This window comes from Triticum urartu, chromosome 4 (assembly GCF_003073215.2).
Source record: "Triticum urartu cultivar G1812 chromosome 4, Tu2.1, whole genome shotgun sequence".
Lineage (NCBI taxonomy): Eukaryota > Viridiplantae > Streptophyta > Magnoliopsida > Poales > Poaceae > Triticum > Triticum urartu.
Genome location: NC_053025.1, coordinates 558065455 through 558081640, shown reverse-complemented (window position 1 = coordinate 558081640; position 16186 = coordinate 558065455). Strand labels below are relative to the sequence as shown.

The window sequence follows — 16186 nt, the reverse complement described above, 5'->3', positions numbered from 1 at the left end:
AGTAGTAAGAAGCAAGATTCAGTGGCATTATCTTCCATGGAGGCGGAGTATATTGCTGTGTCGGAAGCTGTGAAGGAGGCGGTGTGGCTGAAGGAATTTCTTTCGGTTTTGAAGATTGTTGAGAGTGCTAGCAAACCAGTGGTGGTGTATTGTGATAATCAGGCTGCAATAAAGGTTTCCAGATATCCCAAGTTCCACAGCAAGATCAAACATATTGAGGGAAGGTATCACTATATACGTGATGTAATTAATAGACTTAAGTCTGTTTCTTTAGAGTTTCTACCTAGTACTGATATGGTTGCTGATCCCTTGACTAAGTCACTTAGTCAGGTGGTATTTGGTAAACATGTTCAAGCTATGGGTTTACGAATTTTTTGAATGATCGTTTTGGACAAGTGGGAGATGTTAGGATTATGTGTCCTGCAACTATATTCAAATACTTATTATCATTAATATTCGGAATACCTCATATGGAATTATACATGTGTTTTGTGCATGGAATTACTCTTGCTGGAATGTACTTAAGTGTTGCATGCTTAAGGAAGCCGGTCAATTATCGGTGGAATACAATATGCTTTATATATTGGAAAGACTATCCGGGTACGCTGATAATTGGAAGAAGCTAGATCGTGTAATTAGATTACGGCCCTAATGTTGATCTACATAATTAGAGGAATTTATACTCTATTATGACGCGTTGCTCACAGGCGCGTGCTTCAGGGACTCAACGGATAGGATCCACTAACAGACAAATTATATCGTGGTTGGTAGTTTGATCTGGACTCTATCCGGAAACTAGTTTAAAGACTAGGAATCTTATAACTGTATAAGAGGCGGACTCTTTGGAAACACAGTATAAGAAGGTCCCTACCTCCTAGCCTCGGAGATGCGATTGTGAGCGGCACCATGAAAAAGCGCGGAGGAATAGGGGGTAGACCACAACATATTTCCTACATTCGTCTCGGCGAGCAGTCATGGTTCTGCTTCGAGGTGCTTCAGAACGCAGCTGATTCATATATCTTTTCCCCTGTATTTAGCTAGACTTGCTCCGTCCATAACGCTCCAGGGAGAGGATGTAGTGGGTGCTCTTGCTGCATTTTTTGTTGTTTGACGATTGTTGGATGTACTACTGGCTTTCTTTGGAATCTTTGGCACATGAATGACATGTCCGCTGGTGATTATGTGGTCTGCATTGCTGCTTCATATTCATGCATCACAATTATACTGAGACATTTTCTTTTTTGCACCGTTGGTTTAGCAAGTGTATGGTGTAAGGTCATGTCAGAGTATGATCCATACTGTTACTTCTTGACTGTTACATATAAGCTCATTTCCTAATACTATTGGTGATTCTGAGTGCTTGCACGTCAAAGTTACACCCCTAGCCTTTTATCAACTCCTTGGTGCACTGGTTGTCAATATCTGAACATGGTAGATATTGCCTTAAAGGAAATGAATGGTTGGCCATCACTCTCCCAGTTACCATAATATGATAACTTTAACAGATAACAACATCATCAAACCACCAAAAACATATTAAAACCCAACTTAAATTGTATAAAATAGATCAGAGCAGCAAAGTAATAGGCAAACCTTTTAAAATTTCGAGTGACACCTTAAATGTGTTGGATGATGCAAATAAAATGAACCGCTCTGGCAGTCGTAAGAAATTACGTTACAACAACTAGGCACAATAAAGAACATCTACAAATATATAAATAGGAGCAGCTTTGTAATTTACATCTGGTTTCTCACAGGTCTGAACTTCTCCTAAAAATAAGCAACATGATTGGTTATATTCAACCCATGGAACATGTAGCAGAGATCTTTAGCCCAGCATTGATTACCCTTTGTATGCAATACAGAAACTATCGATTAGAACTTCCAGAACAAAGCTTTGATCCAACATTCTTGGTCACACTTGCTGGAGGATCAACAAAATTATGTTCACTGGGTGTCGCTGCCCTCTCCCATCTCTTTGCAGGAAACTTCTTGTTCGGAAATCATCTGGTGGCCTTTGACGGACTAGCCGAGGAGGAGAGAATGAAACGACAGGTTGATGAGCAGCAGAAGGAGTTGCATCAGCAAGAGCCCGCTCATCTGCCGGTCCAGTATTGTCCCTTTGGACATGGAACCACAGTCCATCCTTTGGTGCGCCTGACCCTGACAGTCATCAAAATGAAATTCTAAAGAATATTGACTCCATTGAAAATGGATTTTCTTAACCCTGCTGGGAGTAGTGCCTGTAAACTTCATGGCTCTGTGAATAAAATAATTGTAAATTAGTCACTCTGAAAAATACAAAAAAGATCGTTCAAAATAGACTAGAAAAACATAGGTTTTACACACCGTAATTTCTGAATTTGACTGAAGTAGTAAACAAAAGAGAACAAAAAATAATAGAATTATACAAGAACAAAAGGAACCTTAGAACCTCTTATTTCTCCTCCTAAACAAGAAGTAAACATATATCTCTAAAATTGTGAGCTTAAAGGCTTGACATGATAATTGACATCCTTGACAAAAATTTCTACAGGGAATATTTTTTTGATGGAACATAATAAATAATATTGTACAAGCCAACAGTCTACATTCAACACACTAGTAGTAACCAAAAATCGACCATAGCAAGAAGCCACAAGTTAATAAAGATTCAGAGTTATGGGCAGAAAACTAAATATTTTCTGTTTCGTAAATGAAGAGCTTCATTTATAGAGGAAAAAAACTTTTAGGCAACATTTACATGGTATATGACAGTACTAAACCCTCCTTCATCAACCATGGAATCTACACGACGAGTAGAAGTGAACTAATAATGACATGGTCTATCAACAAAAACAAAGAAGGGTTCTGCTCCAACACATAGGAACTGGGCAAAAAGATATTAAATCTGAGTATTAACCTTGAAGGACAGCTACAACCAAACCAAATAAATTGGAGGAGGAGATCAAAACTGCAACAGCAATGCCTAGCCTATGCCTATTGGGACATGATCTTAATTCAAATAACTAAATTACTTTCACTAACTGTAGCCATACTGGGAATAAATGGACACATACTCCTGCAAATTTATGTAGAGGGGGCGATACTGAAGAGCTCCAGCAGCGAAGGCCTGGTTGCCGACCATCGTGGTGGGAGGAGATGCAGACCACATCAACAAGCAAGTCAACAGTCAACGTAGCCTGACACCGAGGACCACCAGCAACGCTGCACGACGACCGCCCGCGACGCTGCACAACTGCTCTGGTGCTGCGAATCGACGACCACCCGCGACCCTGCACAACTGCTCCGGTGCTGCGAATCGACCACCACCCACCACAGTGCAAACACTAGAGAGTGATCCAAAGAAGCAGTTACAGAGTGTTACATGCAAGAACACAAACACCGGCACATAAGGTGGTATCTAAGTTACTTCTTTAGACAAAATTGTCACACCCCGCTTTACAAGAAGCAAAAACAGTTTGCTGAGGATACCAGCTCTGACAGGCAGTCATGAACACATGACAAGCCAAGTGCAATCCATAAATATCATCCACTTGTATCTCACGAACCTATCCAAAAAAACACCATGTACGTAGGAGAGGCACACAAGCATATATACCAGAAAAGAACTGAGAACACATCCAGATAGTACTCAAAACTCCCACTGTTACATATCCCTGTGGTGGTTCTTTACCTTTTCTATTGTTTATTTCCGCAGCTTACTAAGTTCAGGCTAGAAGAGGCATGAATCCTATAGTCGGTTATCAAGCAATCTACTTGGATCTTGTTGCCACATGCAGAGGAATTGCTTTTGCTGAGAAGTACTTCCTGGACCTCCCATCGCACGCACCAAGTAACAGCCATTAGACCAAAAAAAAAAATTCCAGGAGCACAAGGGCCTAATAAGAAACAAAAGGAAACACGGTTTGGGTTCAGCTTTCATCTGTGGGCGCTCGATCCTATCCCCTCCCTTCTCTGTTTTCTACCTGTCCCCAAAAACTGATGTAAAACTCTGTCATTGGCCCTCCCCAAGATTATTCAGAAAGGAAGAAGCACAACAGTGACTAACAACTGATCTCCCGGTTCTTCCATGAGCTCTTGCAAAATAAAACACATCATCACCTCCCAGATAACAATGACAACACAGCAAATCTGGTACTGAACCCTTCATAATGAAAATTTGTAAAAGAGAGCATTAGAATTGAAGATGCTCACCTCCTCCCATGGACTTACACACACGGAGCAGATCAGGCACGACCACCCACTGCAGTTTCATGACATCGCCATCACAACCCAAAGCTGCGCCGCGATCACCAATCATGGCGCCTCCCAAGACCTAGGCAGCCGCCAAACATCACGCCAGATCACCTGCCCAGCGACGAACACAACCTCGAGCCAACCGTCCTCTAACCACACTGCCGAGCAGCACACCGCCATGCACCGACGGCTTCCCTTCGAGCCAACCCGTGGAGCACCGCGCCGCCGTTTGCCGTCAATACTGTCAAAACCGTTCGCGGCCTCTTATTTTTAGAAAATACTAAAAACAACTGTTCGCGGCGGACTAGAAAAGGACGTGGAGGTGGGCTAGTTTGAGTCAACCTCCAAAACGTAAGATTAGCTCGACCATGCTGTAATTTTACAGTCACGGGACGGTGGTTTTTTTTCCCATCTCACGACCGTGGCGTGGTTGGACCGAAAGTATGGCTGGCTTGGTCGATGGACCAAGGGTGAAGAATTACTTATTCTTCACCCTGGGTTACTAATAGACTTTCTATATATAGCACATATGCCCGTGCGTTGCAACGGAAGAAACAAATTTAATATTTTTTTTCCAATTTTGTTTTTGTTATACATAAGCATAATGTCCCATAGTGAGTTCACTATAAAGAACACTAGTTGTCCCGTCAAACAAAATACACAACAACGTAGAATCCAGCATGATAATAAAGTCTAAAAGAAATGCATGTCAATCATTAATCAGGAAAAGAGCATTAGCGTCTTATAGCATGTTAAAAAAAGAGCCTTAGGGTCGATGGTATGTCTGACTGTTACAGTCCAGCAGCACTAAAGATGACTTGTTTAAATTAAAGCCATCTGAAATCCCGCAAATCGTTGCCCACAAATCTTTCTGCATTTATCAAAGCTCCACAAAAAAATCTCAACATTTTTGGGCACTTTGTAGAACCTAGTCCTAGTTACCCATTTGAATTAAATTCAAATATGTTTGAATTTAAACCTTGCAGTCATGTCCACTTCACTTTTATCGATCTCAACCTGCTGTATCCAAATTCATTTGATTTATCCAGCCTACCTACACATTTTACTTAGAGATTTGGGAAGTGACTAAAGATATTCCACAAGATAAAAGCCAGGCCCGGAGAACTCAAGGTTCTAGCTCAATTCCTTAGTTTTGTCTATCTCAAGGTTTGATCCTTGGATAAACGAGCTCTTAGAATGAAGCACTTAGTGGAATTTTCAGTCAGGAAATCCCATCAGCTTACGAATTTTGGAGGATGTACTGAGCTCATTTATCGATGTATTTGGGACTGCTTGTCACCAAAAAAAGGGAAACAAATTGCCTGGACGCTCATCAGAAACCAGATCAAAGTCAGAGAGCTCCTTAAAAAGCAGGGACTCGACGACAGTGATACCTGCCCCTTTGGATGCAACGACCAAGAAACGGTTGCACATTTAACTCTGAAGTGCATCAGGATGAAACATATATGGGACCTTATGGGCATAAGGCTAGATGATGTGAAAGAATGGGCTGGCATTTTTAACACGGGTGACAAGCTTCTCTGTGAGAAAAAAAATGGGAACCATATACTCTCTGGTCCATTTGGCTTGCAAGGAATCGAAAGGTCTCTGATGACATTAATATACCTCCAGTCATGAAACAATGTGTGAATTTGGTCAAAATATGGGTGCCCAGGGCAGAAAAAGATGAAGGCTCTCTATTAATTTGGCAAAACTGAACTCCCCCCTCTCTCCCTAATGCATCAACCACTCCGGATGCACTCGTTGTGCTCTGGTTTGTAAAACTCTCATTCACAAGCGTTAAGCGTGTGCGCTTCTAGATGTAATAATCTGAAGGTAGGGGCCCTGATTTGCTCAACAAAACAAAAGTAAGGTCGAATTGACGACCCCAACAATTGCAGCTCCCAGATCATACCGCTAAAAAAATATCTAATACCGGTAGCTCTTTAGTCAGACAAAACCTATTTCCAGGAGGGGGGCAGCGAGAGAACCAACCTGGAGAGGATCTGGGCGTCGAGATCCCTGCGGATGTTGAAGGCCGATCCGTAGATGGCCTCGGTCCCAAACTTCTTCTCGTCCCAGAACTTGGCCTCCTGCACGCGCGCGCACCAAAAGAAGAAGAAAAAAACTCCGATTCAGCGCGCGCTAGGGTTTGGGGGAACCAACGAGGGTGGATCGGGGAGGGTTTTTACCTTGTGGATGGTGGCCTGGACGGGGTGCGCCGGCGCGAGGTCGCCGCGGACGCTGTCGTTGGCGCCAAAGTGGAGGACGTCGTGGGTCTCGCCGAGCTCCTTCTTCATCATCAGACCGCCGCCGCTCGCCATCGCCGCTGCTGAGCCTCTGTTTTTTTCCTCTCTCTGTTCTCTCTGTTGTCTTGGGGTCGTGTGCCGCTACGCTCAACGCCATCAGGGGGAGGCGCTCGATCCCCGCGTGCCCGACCGACCCTGCCGCCTGGCGAACCACCACCAGACCGCCGCCTACCGGTCTCTCGCCCCTTCTGCCCCGAGGTCGCCTCCAATGGACGCGCCGTCATCTTCCCTCACAGACGCGCCGCTGCTCTCTGCTCCTCTCGTGCTCTGACCACCGCAAGTTGCCGCCCCTAGCGGTCGTTCGCACGCCGTCTCAGCCTGCCGCTGCCGCCGCTTGCTGCCTAGATCGCCAACCTCCTCGCGTATCTCCTCTGCCTACGCAGCACCGGATTCTCCGAAATGTTTTTTATACGGTACCAACTTAAATATGTAGCGCGGGTTATTGCCCAAAACATTAGGGACCTTTATGTAAAAGCGCCATGCTTTATTATTACTAGCAGAAGAGCCCGTGCGTTGCAACGGGAGAAAAAAATAGGTCCTCTCACCCATCCACCTCTCTGTCTCCTCCTTTCTCTGTTTCTTCCCCACAATGTGGTTGAACACATCGACGACCTTTGTGGAACGGCCGGTCAGCACGTGGGGTGGCGGGCGTGCGGGTGCGGGCATTGCTTCGGCCGAGCTGCGGCGGCCCCGGAGCTCGGCGCTCGCGAGCGCGCGGAGGTGGGCTCTGCTGCGGGCGTGCGTGGGGTCGGGCGCGGAGATGAGCATGCGCGCGCGGGGAGGGGGGCGTGAGGTGGACCGCAGGGCCCGGCGGCGGCGGCAACTACGGGGCATGGCTGGTCGGTGCGAGCTGCAGGTCGGCGGCTGCAGGGCGGGACGGCTCGAGCCCCAAGCGCCAAGGGTCGACTGTTGCAGGGCAGGCCGGCGCGAGCCATGGGTCGACGGCTACATCGAGAGGACGCTGCGAGGCGGGGCGGCGCCTCGCGCTCGATGGACAGAGCGGCGCGGAGAGCACGGGCGAGATTTGGGACGAGCGCGTGTGGACCCATGAGCTCGAGCGCACAGCAGATGTGGCCGGCGCGACGGACACGATAGGGCCGTGGTCGGACATTATTTGGGATCTCGATCCGTCAGCTGGTGTTGGTCGGATCCGCCGGCCACTGCTAGTGTCCTCCAAGGAGCCTGCCATGGAGATCGCAGCCTCTCCCTATCATCCATCCACCGCTGGTTTCCTTCAAGGACCCGCCATGGAGGTTGCCGCCTCTCCCGTCTCGATCCGTTCGCCACCGGATCCATGACGGAGTAGCCGAGATCCGCCGCCCAAGCGAGCGCCCATCGATGCCGCTGGTGTCCCTTGGTCTTTCCACCGATGTCGTGAGGCACAACATGGATGCGTTTTGATGCACACTACGTGGTTCCTGAATTAGTACCACCTCGCGTATATGTTTTAAATTCAAACTGAAAGCGTAAATTCACAAGAAGAAAGCGTATTGTAACGGTGAACCCACGAAGTCAATCCATGCTTTATTATTAGGGATAGACTAGCAAAAAACCCGTACGTTGCAACGGGAGAAAAAATACGTGTGCACCCTCCTGCGAGTCTTGAGAATGAGACTCTCCTTTCTCAATGGAATACTCATCCATGGTCAATGGAATGCACGATGTTCAGATCATAGCATGTTTAATAACATAAAAGTTAACTTATTCTGGATTTATTTTGTGTTATACAAAATACAACGATGCACTTGTAAATATCTGAATACATATAAATATATTACATTCGAGATATAAAAAAAGGACCATCGTTGAGAAAAATGTTTGGACATTTAAAAAACAAATGATACACATGCTAGCTTGCATATTTGGCATAGATGGTTCAATCTACAACACACAAATTCATTTATCAATTATCACTTACTTAAGATGTTTATAGGCTGTAAACATTTTTGCATATACCAAACTCAAAATCTATTTCAACATTACAAATGTTACATTTGACTCCGAACCAATATTATAACACCTATTAGCATATGCATCTATAGCAAACATGCTAGCAACCAGAGGAAAACGTTCATCTATCAATCTCCTACTTCACCCTGTGATATCTCATATGTATATCTTGTGCTCTCTTTTCTCTACAACATTTTTTTTTCTTCTTGCAATGTTCGCACATAGTTCAATCATAAGTGATGGAAATTATGTTGAGTTTTCTAACTAGATAGATGCACCGGTTGTATTGAACATTATTTAATTGTAATTAACATTAAAATACATATTGGCGACGACATGAATGCTTAATTAGGATCTTGTAGGAAAATATTAAGCTACTCAATTATGATGTGACTTTAGAATTTTTTTTGTTTTCTCTCAACATAAATGTCTATGCTTTCTTGTATTTATTTCAGGATTTTCGGCGACACGCATTCAGTGGGTGGAGACGTTCCCGCCAAGGACGAGGCGCCTATGGTGACTTTGTAAATCTCAAGATGATATGTCGGGTCAGTCTTTTGGAGGTGCTCATAGGGGTGGGTATGCGTGTGTGCGTTCATATGGGAGAGTGTATGCACGTTTATATGAACGCTTGTGTCTGTACTGATGTTAAAAAAACAATGGCATGCCAGATTATTCAAAAAATTGGATACAGTTTTTCTTACCGAAGTGAAATCTTAAATTTTAAATACTAAATTGTGCAGAAAGATGTGTCAACCAATATGGATTTTAGCGATCTCTTGTGTATGGTGATTCAGCTTCCTAGTACACACCGCAAGTGGACGATTAGCATCTGCCGCGTCCCTCGGCTGTTGATTCCATTGCTCGCGTCCGCGTGCATCCGTCCTCAATCTAGGATAGCTTATTGATGCCCTCCGTATGTTTAATATACTTTAGACTCCCACAATCTAACTCACATTTCATAATATGTTTGTTTATTGACGAAGGGGCTTGTTGATTGTCTATTTGCTGAGGTATATAAACTGATGAGATTTGATGTAGAATAGCAAGATGGGACCATTATTAATTTAAAAGCAAATCAAACTATTATTGCAGCCTCTGGAACGAACGTGAGGGCACGGGTTAGATTCTACACACGAACAATAATTTCTGATAGGCCCATCAGCATGTAAGTGGGCCCAGTGTATTGGTATAGAACAGGTTGCAAACAATAAACTACAAATAAAAGAACCTGTTGCATAAGAAGAAAATACGTGATTCATCTTGGTGGCCAGACTTGACTGCACCCACGACGATGTCCTGGGTTCGACTCCAAGTCGGGACATTTTTTTTCCCGTAGAAAAATAAACTGATAGACACAAACACACAAAGTGTATTACGACGGACAAAAGGCGTATTGTGACGGTGAACCCACGGAGTCAATCCGTGCTTTATTATTAGGAAGAGATTTATTATTATTATTAGAAATAGACTAGTACAAATGCCTGTGCGTTGCACCGGGCAATCTTTTTTTGTAAAACCTGCTCCTACTCCGAGTGCCACTATGCGCCACTTCTTATATCCAAGACAAATGTCGAAAAATAAACTGATAGACACAAACACACAAAGCGTATTACGACGGACAAAAAGCGTATTGTGACGATGAACCCATGAAGTCAATCCGTGCTTTATTATTATAGGGAGAGATTTATTATTATTATTAGAGATAGACTAGTACAAATGCCCGTGCGTTGCACCAGACGATCTTTTTTGTAAAACCCGCTCCTACTCCGAGTGCCACTATGCGCCACTTCTTATATCCAAGACAAATGTCGAAACTAAGGTTACCCTCATTCGCTATAAGGTGAAAAATAATAACATCACAACCCATCACTACACACACAATCTGCTTCATCCACTTGAACACGGTAACCAATCTGTCTCATAGTTATCCTTCTTCCCGCCGTTGTTGACATAAGCCGCTCACCTAGTCGCAACGTGTCTGAACGTGGTCAATCTGAAGGCGATGAACTCACCCACCACACTGTCATTGAACCACACCGGCACAAGAGAACATTTATTATAACTTTAAAACCTAATCTTGTCGAGCTGGACCGTGAGGGCTGCCTTCCATGAATTGCTTCCTAATGTTCGCGATTGTTACATACTGATTTTTTTTTCACAACCAATATTTGTTAATTTGGTAAAATTTGTATAATATCAACCTTCAAATTTGGAGTATAGTAAATGAAAAAAAGATGAAACATAATTGTTTGCAACGGAAATCTAAATTGTTAACAGATCACCTAATGATATACACATTTCCACGTATAAATCTTCAATACATATTACTACAAAAAAGATCATCTGCCCATTTCGAACGAACTGAGATTTATCAGGAAACCACTCAGCAGTGTAGTAAAATTTGTTCACATTGACAACGTATTCTCCGATTTTCTCTTGAGAATTAAGAAAGATACTAATACAAAACTTAGTTTTTACATCCACATTATACATCTATGCACGCAGATGAAGCCAATGGTAGTGATACAAATAAAAGGCGGCTAATCAATCGGCGTGACTACCGCTCGCCAAAGTACGGCTCGCATGCGAAGCAACCTCACCTTTCTTGGGTATGGCATCAAGTTCATGATCGATTCCTATGAACTTCACGACAAACCCAAAAAATGCATAGATGTTTCTTTCGTGAAATAAACGATAGATGCGATCATGAGAAGATGCACTACTAAACTGAACCGATAAATAAAGACGATTTAAGCCCGTGCATTGCAATGGGATAAAATGATGTGATGCAGAACCAGCTCTATCATAGGGTTGAGTGTTCGGGGTGCACAAGCAGCTCCTCCTAGGGTTGAATGCTCTTAGGGGAGGGCGGCAGCAGCAGAGCATTTGAGCTAGTTGAGACCAGTGCGCGTGCGTTTTTACATTTTCCTGATAGTATATTTTATTTTCAATAGTAACTTATTGGTATTTCTGGTGCAAGCAATAAATAAGTAGTTGAAAGCACATCAAATACATACATTAATCCACTACTCAATACATACTGGATCACAGTGCTAAAGTCTGTTTCTAATTATAGAGTTTACATTTTTTAGATGATACAAAGCACAGCACGTGCTCTCAAGCGAGAGCATAGAGCATTAGTATTGGTGTGCATATGACACAATTACACGGCAAGGCAACGGACTTAAGCATTAGTAGTGGTGTGGATACTACACAATCACAAAATGTAGTACTGCAAGCCAGCGCACGTGTATGTTTACTGATAGAATGCCAAACATATGCATCTCCATCGGGCATTTGTGCTAGTAAAGAGAGAAAAAGGGAAACTGAATTAGCTTACTCTTAACATTTAAACACTGAAAATAAGAGGGAAAACAGAGGCTTGTGTAAAAAAGAGGGAAAACTGAGACACCAGTAACCACCTCATTGATTACGTTAATTATACCTGAGAAACCATTTATCCATCACATCTCTAGAATGTGCAGATGACCCTCGTGCAGGAGCAAGGGAATCAAGCTCATCGAAGAAAATTACTCATGGGCGTGCTGATCTAGCCTGAAATGGACAGTGAAAACTGAAAACCCGAGTATATGTGCATATTTCATGGCAATTACAAACATGGCTTGTGCAGATGGATATACCTTCTAAAAGATGTCCCTGATATTCCTCTCTGACTCTCCAACATACATGTTTGTCAGTTCTGGACCTTTTACGCTAAGAAAGTTTAATGAGCACTCAGTTGCTACTGCTTTCACAAGTAATGTCTAAAAATTCAAAAGAAAACATCCTAGTTAGCATGTATTATCTTTGTTGTCAGATACAACTAACTTTCGAAAAATGAAGATGAAAACTCAATTCAGACAAAGTATAAAACTCAGTACACCTACCTTCCCAGTGCCTGGAGGTCCATATAGCAGGACACCTGATCGCTTAAGCAATTTAGAGCAGTACACCTGATACAGACATAAGGTTGCACTTGTAGAACTTATTTCTTTGGACCTGGGAATCAAAAAGTCAGTAATAGATGATAAAATAGATTTATTTAGGTAGTTGTGAAATATATTTTTCAGCTCCAGTAGTAACAATGGAGATGTCATATTTCAAATAAATAATGGACATGATATTCTACAGTAACAATGAAGATGTCATATTTCAAATAAATAATCGCATGATATTCTACAGTAACAATGGAGATATCATATTTCAAACAAATAATGGATACGATATTCTACAACTGCCAAATATCAGGACAGAACCCAAGAGAATTCATGATTATCCTCACCAAAATATCATTCTAGACTGAATACCTGTGCTACATGCCTCGTTTGACTATATAATTTTGTCGACAATAGAATACATCAGAGTAACAAATTAAAAATTGATAGCAAATTTCCCCATGATCTTCCACTTTTATTTGTCCATGAACTTATATTCACCAATAATAACATGCAATATTTTCAATCACTGAACCTAGCTACCCAAATAGGTAACTTTCAGACCAGACCAGAGAATTGTTCAAATTCTTGTTGAAATCGAGCTAGCTTTAGTAAAATTCCTACGCCCCAAAGAATCACGCATGGAAAAACCAACACAAGTAAAGAAGGTAACTGTTTAGCTTACATTGAGCTTCCAACTTTGATCACTGGTAGCTACAGAGTAAGTACAGAACAAGCTAACGCATTGTCCAGTTAGCATGCAACTGACTCCAACGCATAAGTAGAATTCATTGCCCCAGCGCCTGCCGCCGAAGGCGCTGCCCCTGCGAGCCGCTGCATCCCATCCCGCTGACCATCGTACCCATCCTTCATTGCGCATGGCAGCCGCAACAACTTTTGTCTCCTCCTGGTCCGAGCATGCCCACAACCCGTACAAGCAGTTATTCCCCATCCTCCTTGCATATTTCCCGTCGAAATCAATGACTGCCGGAGAGGAGTGAGGCAAGACGGGGAGGCCTAGAACAGAGGAAGGCGAGGGGTGCACGCGCAGGTTTCTCATTGATGCATGGCATCAGCAAAATGTCCAGCATGCGCCCTGCGACACCACATCACACTGTAGTATGCCCTTTATTCCTTTGGTTAAGTTTGACAGTGTTGTTTCCATGTTTTGTACACCAGTGTGTGAACCATACTACCGATACTATGACATATATCAAGTGCCTTATCAGAAGAAGAAAACTACTGTAGCTTACACCCTCGATCAAGGCAAGAACATCTGTTTGGGGTTTAATTAGGATATGATGGATTGGATACTATGTATTTTCTTTTACTTTGGATGGGTTCTCTTGTTGTAGATCAGTTGTGTCACCGTGATGATGCACTTGATTCCCAACTGCCTTGCATGCTGTTGTGCAATGCACATGCCCGATACGATGGGCAACCAAAAGATCTAGACAGAACAGAGTTCTGCTATTTGTCATAAAGGGCTATTCCATGGGCTCAAGGTTCACTGGTCACTAACTATTCCATTGTTCATCTTCTGATTTCTAGCAATTCTATCAGCTTCATCGCATAGCCTAGTACAACAGAATAAAAGATGCAGGTAATATGTTGAAAATCATGCTTATATTGCATGCCTCTTGTAAGGTTAGCTTTAGTACATACCTCAAATGGAAAACCTGCAGAAGAAGTTCCGGCGAAGTGTGGAGCACGTGCGGACGGCGTAAGGTGTTCCGGCAATGCGTCAGAGGCGAGATTGGATGCTTCTGGGGCTGGTTAGGCAAATTAAAATGTGAAGGAAAGCTTCTTCATGACTATAATACCGGGAACAAAGGTGACTGCATGCATCAGAAGGTCTCGTCAGCAACTGAGAAGAGCACGATGGCAGATCTCAGCTTTCTCAAGGCATCATGGGGCTGGATCGCAAAATCTTTACCACCAAAATTAAATGCACAACAAAAAAAAGTTCAATGCATTAACAGCCATAAAAAAAATCACAACAACCTATTCAACATTTCAGTTGCTAAATTGTCCCATCCATAAACAGACCTACCTATGCACTTACAGCAGAGTTTTTGAAATTTTAGGTCTGCTATAAATAAATACCATCACTAAGGTTAAATAATACATATTAGGAGCTACATGCATTTGAAGGGACACCACTCGTGTCCTCTAGAATTTTCACCGTGTCCCAAGGAAACATTGCTCACCTCATGAGGAAACATTGGTTCTGCAAGAAGGAAAGAGCACAAAGAGCTGACACTGAGCTTAAATTGGTTGAGCAAGAGTGTTTGCACTGTAGCCTTGTTTTCAATCTCTGCGCATACTACCATTCCCCTTCCAAAACTAACCATCCTATCAACAGTACTACCAATGTTGCAATCCTTTTTATCCGAGCCAACTGCAGTTGAACCTTGGGCAGAGTCATGTGTGTGGCCGCCCTAATTGAGCATCAAAGCTGAGTCCAGCATTTGTCGGGTGCTACAGCCCCCTCCTTCTCAGCACCGTAGCGGTTGTGCCTCAGGTACCATCCCTTGTTGCGTCTGGCCATGATGATGTGCCTCTCGCTCTGTCCGTCACATGGCCATTGCCGAACACAGAAGCTCCATTGGGAGGTTCAACACACTGCGAGGATTCTAACAACCGCACGATCCAACCTTCTTGGCTCCATGCCCTTCTCTCATCAAATTCAATAGACATATGCGATGTGAAGACGATGGTGTCCTCTAGTCCAGCTGCTCTTGAGTCCGACTGAGCCATCCTTCTCGAGGCCTTCGACTGGCGTATGTGGATTGTCCGTCATCCCCTCTGTCCCTGACATCTACCTCCCAGACCCCATCGGTGCCGTTGGGGTGGCGGCACTTGCCCGTGATTGGGGCTTCTTCCACCTCGTCTTGGGGATGTGGAGCTCCAGCGGTGACTGTTGAGCCTGCCAGGTCGACAACGGCGGTCACCTCCAGCGGCACCAGATCAGCGCGTCTCGGGATGGCGGCGCCTTGAGGAGAGAGGAGTGGCATGGCACCACGTCGCCTGCAGCCGCCGCTCAGGAGGGGCGGATCGAGCGAATTGAGACGGACGAAAAAAATGAGTGGAGGAGAAGGGGGCAAGAGCAGAGGAGGGAAGGGGAGGAGAAGAGGGGTGACCGGAGCGTCGGTGCGCCACCGACGGGGAGGCCGGAGAGGTGGCGGATCAAACCCTAGCTCGTAGCACCGGATCGAGCGTCGCCGGGATCGGTCGCCTCCTGGCGGCTGGGATCGGGAGGTGAGGAGAGCCCGTGCTTCTGTGTGCTTGAGAACTGCGGGTTGAATATTGGATACGACAGGGGGGTTTTGGAAAACAGCCTAAACGAAACGTTTTTCTCACTTAATAAAGGACTGCGGGTTCAATAAATAAAAAACAAAAAAACTTTTTCACAAAAAACCCGCGACGGTGAACCCGAAACTCAATCCGTGCTTATTATTCATCACCCAGGGTGCAGAATAAGTTATTTTTCACCCGAGGTAATCTTATGATCATTTCATAATTAAATTACGTTTCGAATTCAAATAGTTACATTCAAATTGATTCACTACATAAAATTTGATATAAGAAAATAAAAATATAGGTCATGAGACAAGAAAATTTGCAGTTTATATGTATTTTAGACTATGTTTTTGTGTTTGTAATTTTATATAACATAAAATATTTTTACGGCGATTATATATTTTCTTACGGTCCCTTTTTGCTTCGAGACAAAACTTACGGAACGTA

At 43.7% G+C, this 16186-nt stretch overlaps 2 protein-coding genes across 7 annotated transcripts; both read right to left on the bottom strand.

The window, feature by feature from the left end:
- Positions 1 to 2025: 2025 nt before the first annotated feature.
- Positions 2026 to 6563, bottom strand: LOC125554862 (cyclin-B1-2-like). The gene is made up of 3 exons (XM_048718255.1): positions 6432 to 6563; positions 6235 to 6332; positions 2026 to 2260 (listed from the first exon to the last, which is right to left on the bottom strand). Exons 1-3 carry the CDS (start codon positions 6561 to 6563, stop codon positions 2026 to 2028), a joined length of 465 nt encoding a protein of 154 aa, XP_048574212.1.
- Positions 6564 to 11511: 4948 nt separating this feature from the next.
- On the bottom strand, positions 11512 to 15766 carry LOC125552668. 6 transcript variants are annotated; one of them, XR_007303724.1, is made up of 7 exons: positions 14647 to 15763; positions 14102 to 14274; positions 13122 to 14013; positions 12389 to 12500; positions 12143 to 12265; positions 11947 to 12056; positions 11512 to 11803 (listed from the first exon to the last, which is right to left on the bottom strand). XR_007303724.1 is itself a non-coding variant. In XM_048716297.1 (6 exons), exons 1-5 carry the CDS (start codon positions 14788 to 14790, stop codon positions 12052 to 12054), a joined length of 441 nt encoding a protein of 146 aa, XP_048572254.1. In that variant the 5' UTR covers positions 14791 to 15761; the 3' UTR covers positions 11512 to 11803; positions 11947 to 12051. The 6 variants fall into 6 exon arrangements, 1 of the variants encoding a protein (XP_048572254.1); XR_007303723.1 differs by lacking the exon at positions 13122 to 14013 and having other exon boundaries at positions 14647 to 15466; positions 15580 to 15757; XR_007303725.1 differs by having other exon boundaries at positions 12143 to 12215; positions 12389 to 14013; positions 14647 to 15766.
- Positions 15767 to 16186: the final 420 nt, after the last annotated feature.

Coding starts and splice junctions, on each gene's coding strand:
- LOC125552668 (XM_048716297.1), bottom strand. CDS start 14,790: ATGGTTAGTTTTGGAAGGGGAATGGTAGTATGCGCAGAGATTGAAAAC. Junction 14,209..14,646: donor AACCAATGTTTCCTCATGAG/GTGAGCAATGTT, acceptor TTGCCTAACCAG/CCCCAGAAGCATCCAATCTC. Junction 12,501..14,101: donor CTGCAGGTTTTCCATTTGAG/GTATGTACTAAA, acceptor TTTGATTCCCAG/GTCCAAAGAAATAAGTTCTA.
- LOC125554862 (XM_048718255.1), bottom strand. CDS start 6,563: ATGGCGAGCGGCGGCGGTCTGATGATGAAGAAGGAGCTCGGCGAGACC. Junction 6,333..6,431: donor TCCAGGCCACCATCCACAAG/GTAAAAACCCTC, acceptor GCGCGCGTGCAG/GAGGCCAAGTTCTGGGACGA. Junction 2,261..6,234: donor GACGCCCAGATCCTCTCCAG/GTTGGTTCTCTC, acceptor TTTTATTCACAG/AGCCATGAAGTTTACAGGCA.